This window comes from Myotis yumanensis, unplaced genomic scaffold, assembly GCF_028538775.1.
Source record: "Myotis yumanensis isolate MYYU_CA2020_CCGP unplaced genomic scaffold, mMyoYum1.0.hap1 SCAF_13, whole genome shotgun sequence".
Lineage (NCBI taxonomy): Eukaryota > Metazoa > Chordata > Mammalia > Chiroptera > Vespertilionidae > Myotis > Myotis yumanensis.
The window spans coordinates 59,158,298-59,164,297 of NW_027223764.1; the positions used below are offsets into that span (position 1 = coordinate 59,158,298).

Here is a 6,000-nt window from a genome sequence, read left to right on the forward strand (position 1 = left end):
ATTGGGTTTAATGAGAACATTCTTGACTAATGGATGGTGGATCGATTCACATAACTGGTTGAAGTAAAAGAGAGCGTAATATAAAACCCGTGTTTAGCTGGCTCAAGGTGGAAGAGCCTGGCCTCAGTGATACCAAGGACGTGGCTAATTTCTGTCTTTAGACTCTACTGTCCTCTGTATGTTGTCGTTCTTTTGCCAGCTCCCCTCATGGCCCTGTGCCGACTCTAGCTGTACCGAGCAGGTAAAGGTGGCCTCTTCCTGTATATTTCTTCTTTTAAGAGCAATGCTTTTTTCCCCTCTAGAACCCCTTCACACCCACTACACCAAATAGACTTCCCCTCATCTTGGCCAATATTGGCCCACATGCTTGTGTTTGAACTACTCATTGGCTAGGTAAATGGGGCTACTATGTGAGATTTAGATCATTGTAATCTATAAGAAGTATGAATGTCCAGACAGTTCTGTCTGCTGTTAGATGGGGGACACATGGAGGTGGTTGTTTTTTAAATATATTTTTATTGATTTCAGAGAGGAAGGGAAAGGGAGAGAGAGAGAAACATCAATGATGAGAGCGAATCTTTGATCAGCTGCCTCCTGCACGCCTCCTACTGGGGATGCCACAACCAGGAATTGAACCATGACCTCCTGGTTCATAGATTGATGCTCAGTCACTGAGCCACACCGGCCGGGCTGTTTTTTTATTTTTTTATTTTATTTTTAAGGATAGGGACCAGCAGAAGAGCCCAATTTTCAAATGAAAGGGTGATCAGGAGCCAAGAAAGAGTGGAGGTCTGCGGTGTAGTGGAAAGGTTAGCGTCTCTTTTCTGAGATGGGAAGGTTAGACTGTCCGTGATCGTGTGAAGGGCTTAATTAGGAGAGGCATTCATGCTGTGGGTCTGTCCACCCACAGGCACTTTGTCATCTTTGCTCTCGAGCTTTCTGTATTGCCTTCCATCCCCCACCCCCACCATGGCCATGTGTCTTAAGTCCTGTGTATTTTTCTGAATCTTTCTTGTTTGTCTCTCCATGTTTATATTGCAGTCCAGCTCTGATCTAAAGCACACTAGCCCATGCCGTCATTCGTGGCCCTGACTGGCACATCTGCTTTTAGGATCAAGAGCAAATGGCTCATCATGGCTCTGGAGACCCTGCCAGATCTTTATTCCCTTTCTGTGACTCTTCAGCTCAGCCCTTCCAACAAAGGGGAGGCGGATCTCAAAAAAGCAAGGGGACATACCATGTAAATTTTAGGGTGTTCTATTAAACACCCAATTTTTTTTTTTAAATATATTTTATTGATTTTTTACAGAGAGGAAGGGAGATAGATAGAGAGTTAGAAACATCGATGAGAGAGAAACATCGATCAGCTGCCTCCTGCACATCTCCTACCAGGGATGTGCCCGCAACCCAGGTACATGCCCTTGACCGGAATCGAACCTCGGACCCTTCAGTCCGCAGGCCGACGCTCTATCCACTGAGCCAAACCGGTTTCGGCAAAACACCCTGGTTTATCTTGAAACATCTTTCCTATTTGTTTTCTCTCTCATCTCTAAAGAGTGTCTGCATTGTGGGGAATTTTATGAATTCATAGAGACAGATGTTGCCTAGGGGATCATTATGATTAACCGAAAAAGCTAGCTCAGATGTGAAGGAAGTTGGTTGACTGCCCCATGTGTAGGTGGGAGAGAGACAAGAAGGCAGGTAGTTGCGAATAGTAGATGCTGGTTTATGAAGGGCCTCATGCAGAGGAAGCCCAGGAGACTTGGTGTCCCTGTCCATTGCCTACCAAACATCCAGTGCACGCAGTGTCAGTCTCCTTGCTGCTCTCTGGACTCTCTCTGTTCCTGAAATCTTGCACACTGACACCATAGCTAACTTCCTTAAGAGCATATTTGGTCACATAACAACTCTTACCAATCTTCCTTGGCTCACATCATGTAAGGAATGATGACTCTGTTTACTGCAACAAGACCCCAGACTTCAAACTGCTTCTGCAGTTTCTCAGTCTGTCATACCCTTGGGTACTTTCTGAGTTTCCCAGAGAGGCCTTGCTGCTCACACCTTTCCTTTCTGTAACTGCTGCCTGGCTCTTCCCACTGCTGTACTGTCATGCCTTTGCCCTAGAAATGGGTTGGCGACATTTTTAAATCCAGCTTTACTGTAACCCCAACCCTTATGCTTTCAACTTCAGTATATTTTATAAATGTTTTGTAAAATCTCTTAAGTGCTTTAGCTTAGTGCTGGGGACCTATGGTGGCTTTTGGTGGGAGGTTCACAGAGAATACGGCAATTGATATGCATACCTTAGCATACAGCTGTTTTGGCAACATTATTTTAGATCTTTTCTGAAACTGTTTCAGTGCCATTATTTTGCTGCTTAATAATTTCAAAAGTACCTGGACAGAAGAATTTTAAAAAAGGGAGAGGGGACTGGTGACACATTTCCTAAAAGAAAGTAACTGTAGTTCTCCTTCCTTGTCCCATCAACAAAACTCAAACCAGAAGCGCTCCTGCCCTGCACGCCCCCCCATCCCCATCCTCAGGACAGAGTGTCTTTTTTGTGTGTTTTTGTTATAGGTGAACCATTTAAGAAGAGCGTTTCCTTTTGTTCTTTACGAACATCTAAAGCATTTCAAAGACATATTGAAATAGAACAGTTTTTTCCCCACAAATAAAATGTTTTATTTATAGTCCTTAATAGTCTGAATTTTAAACAGGTTCTTGGACTGGGGACTCAAATCCATCAGCTTATTCACCTTTAGCACCTGTAGCTTTTCTAGAACTGAGACCTTCACCATGAATCTCCATGAGTTGTCCCATTTCAAAGGTGGGCTTCTTCAGCATTTGACTTTTCTAACAAAGACATCGTGGAGCGGATGAATAGCTTGGCAAGCCTTTTCCGTGTGTTTTCCAATGGGGTCTGGAATCAGTTTAGTGACCACTTCTTTCAAGTCATTTGTCTGCATCTCTCGGGTCATGATTTCCATCACCTTCTGGGTTTGGCGGACCTGCTGATGCTGAGCCGAAGAGGTCGTCTGAATCTGGTGGTTGCACTGTTTAGTAAAACCAACACAGAATAGACAAGCAAACAACCATCGGCATGTTGACTTCAACATGAGCTTCAATCATGGTCTGCCGTGTTTTTTTGACCGTGGAGCCCATTTTGTCTTGGGTCAGATGCACGCCATGGAAGTTAGGCAGTTTTTGTCCAGAACATCTTCAGTAATTAGCTCGGTTTTTCTAAATGCAACTTCGTCCTCCTGCAGATCAGCTAGGCTCCCTTCAAAACCACGGCCCTTGAGACATCAGATGCGGTTTTGGTTCCTTGAGTTCTCGTGACTAGTGTTTCCCAGTATCTCTTACATTGAACAGAGCTAGTGCTTTCCGGTCACACTGGCCCATCTTAGGAGTAGATTGGGCACTTCCTTCTCGGCTCCTTTTTTTGCTGCCTTTCATGAGACGCTTGTTCATGCCAGCCACCATGGTGCTGCCCAGAGAGCCAAAGATGAAAGACAGCAGTTTGTAAAGCAGGTCGTACATGTTCCCTAACAGGGATTTCCCAGGCCTCTCTGGGAAAATCATTGATTGGCTGCTTCCTGCATGCCCCACACTGGGGATCAATCCCACAACTCTGGCATGTGCCCTTGACCAGAATCAAACCTGGGACCCTTCAATCCGCAGGCCGACGCTCTATCCACTGAGCCAAACCAGCTAGAGCGAGGAATTTTCTTTGATCTTTTTTTTATTCCATAAGCAGCTCTGAGTACATTCTGAAGTATAACATTTTTTTTTAATCTTTATTGTTAAAAGTATTACATATGTCCCCCCTTTCTCCCCATTGATCTCTTCTAGGCTGCCCCTGTCTCCCGCCCAAAGTCTCCACCACCCTATTTATTGTCGGTGTTCATGAAGTGTAACATTTTAAATCTGCACTCCTTCCTCCTCTCCTAACACTCTCCCTTCCCCCCCACCCCCAACACACACACAAGCAAGCACAATCAACAGCACGTTTAGTTGTTTTAAGCATTTTCATGTGCAGTTACAAAAGTAAATATGCGCACGTAAAGTTCTTTTGTAGCCTTTGCCAGCTTTGCCTTTTTCCTTTCTTTCTGTGGATAGGATGGGATAGGGAATGGGAACACACACATGCAAGCACTGTTGAGCGAGGAAAGAGAGGAAATGGCATATTAACCAAGGAGTTCAGGGACCCTTGAACTGTAAAGGTTTGGAACACAATTTGCCCCATAACCATCAACACAGTGCAAGGTGCAAGCTCGTGTTTTTGTTTGTTTGGTTGGTTGGTTTTTTTTTCAAGCTCGTGTTTTCTACCACCTGACATACATACACACACACATATACTAGTATATATATGTTTTAATATGTTTTTACTGATTTCAGAGAGTGGGGGTGGGGGAGAGAGAAACATTGATGTGAGAGAGAAACTAATCGGTTGCCTCCATACGCACCTTGAACTGGCAATCTTACAGTCATGGGATGATGCTCAACCAATTGAGCCACACTGACCAGGGCTGACCAGTATTTCTTTGATGTTTCCTCAGATCAATGTGACCACTGTGCGGGAGTATCTGCCTGAAGGGGACTTTTCAATAATGACAGAGATGCTCAAAAAATTCCTGAACTTTATGAATCTTACTGTAAGTAGCTTCCAGTGCAGCTTTTGTGGTTTTAAATATAAGTATATGATACATTAATGACAGTAGAACTAAAAATTCTATGGCCATAGTGAGTGGAAAGAAAACTGGATCTTATTATTATTTTTTAATGTTTTTATTGATTTAAGAGAGGGAGGAAAGGAGAGGGATAGAGAGAGAGAAACATCGATGAGATGAGAAAGATGGAGGGTCTGCCTCCTGCAGGCCCCCGACTAGGGTCAGGCCCGCATCCTGGGCGTGTGCCCTGACTGGAATCGAACCTTTTGGTATATGGGACAATGCTCCAACCAACTGGGCAACCCAACCAGGGCAAAAGGGATCTTCTTTTAATAAGTGTGCTCTATTGAAGATAATTGTTATAATGGCCAAATATATTGATAACTATATTATCAAAGCCATAATGTAGTCTCAGTGTGTTTTGATTCACAGTGTTCAGGTTAGTAAAGCTAAAGAATTTATGCTTTAATCTAATACTTCTCAAAATTTGTGAACTATTAACTATTGCTTCCTCTCTCCCCATCCCACCGCCCCCTCTTCAGTGTGCTGTTGGAACCACAGGCCAGAAGTCTATCTCTAGAGTGATTGAGTACTTGGAACATTGCTAGCTGCTTACCTCTGCTGCGGGTGCTCGGCCATGCTGGAGCTGGTCTTAGAGAAGTCATGAAAGACGTCCTTGAAGAATACCAAGAACATTCATCAGTATCATTCACGTTTGGATTTCTAAGGCCTCCTGATTTCTTCATCATGCATTCTGCATTTGCTAAATGACAGTTACTACATCAATCTGCAACTATCAAAAATGAGGGAAAAGGTTCAGGCTGTTAATTCCATGCAGTATTTAAGTACACTTACTTTGGCAGAGTTGATACTCTCCCCTGTTCTCTTGCTTCACTCTGGGCAAGATTTAGGGGGAAATTTGTGCTGCTGTTAGTGCAACTGCTGTGTATGTTGAGCCACTGTTGTCATGCCAGCCAGGTGCAGAGGCAGCTTAGCTACTGAGGCATCGAATGTTCTGAGGACATTCTAGACAACAGCGTAGTTCCTTTTTCAGGCTCATTTGCTTTTGCTTTTTTTGTTGAATGATTCCAATCGTAAATAAAGCTTTTAATAATTTTGTGAAATTTTTCTTGTTGTTCCCTGAACTACTGTCTATATTTAAAATTAGATGGAATCCAAAGACACAAGGGATGAATAGCATACTTTTTATTCTTGATTTGATTTAGGTTGTCAAACTATTTTTCACTTTTCAGACCGTGACCATGTTCATTATGATACTATAGTGAGTCATAACTATAGACGCAAGAAAACAAGTTAACAGTTGAAGGGA

The 6,000-nt window shown here is 43.3% G+C and overlaps 1 protein-coding gene and 1 pseudogene across 2 annotated transcripts in view; one reads left to right on the top strand and one right to left on the bottom strand.

Moving 5' to 3' along the window:
• Positions 1-5,794, top strand: part of WAPL (WAPL cohesin release factor) — a 118,450-nt gene extending 112,656 nt beyond the window's left edge. For both annotated transcript variants that reach the window (XM_070433216.1, XM_070433217.1), the window contains exons 18-19: positions 4,560-4,655; positions 5,213-5,794. In XM_070433216.1, coding sequence (XP_070289317.1) covers positions 4,560-4,655; positions 5,213-5,278 — 162 coding nt within the window. In that variant the 3' untranslated portion in view covers positions 5,279-5,794. The remainder of the gene's footprint in view (positions 1-4,559; positions 4,656-5,212) is intronic.
• LOC139022122 (small ribosomal subunit protein eS1-like) lies at positions 2,710-3,483 on the bottom strand (annotated as a pseudogene).
• Positions 5,795-6,000: the final 206 nt, after the last annotated feature.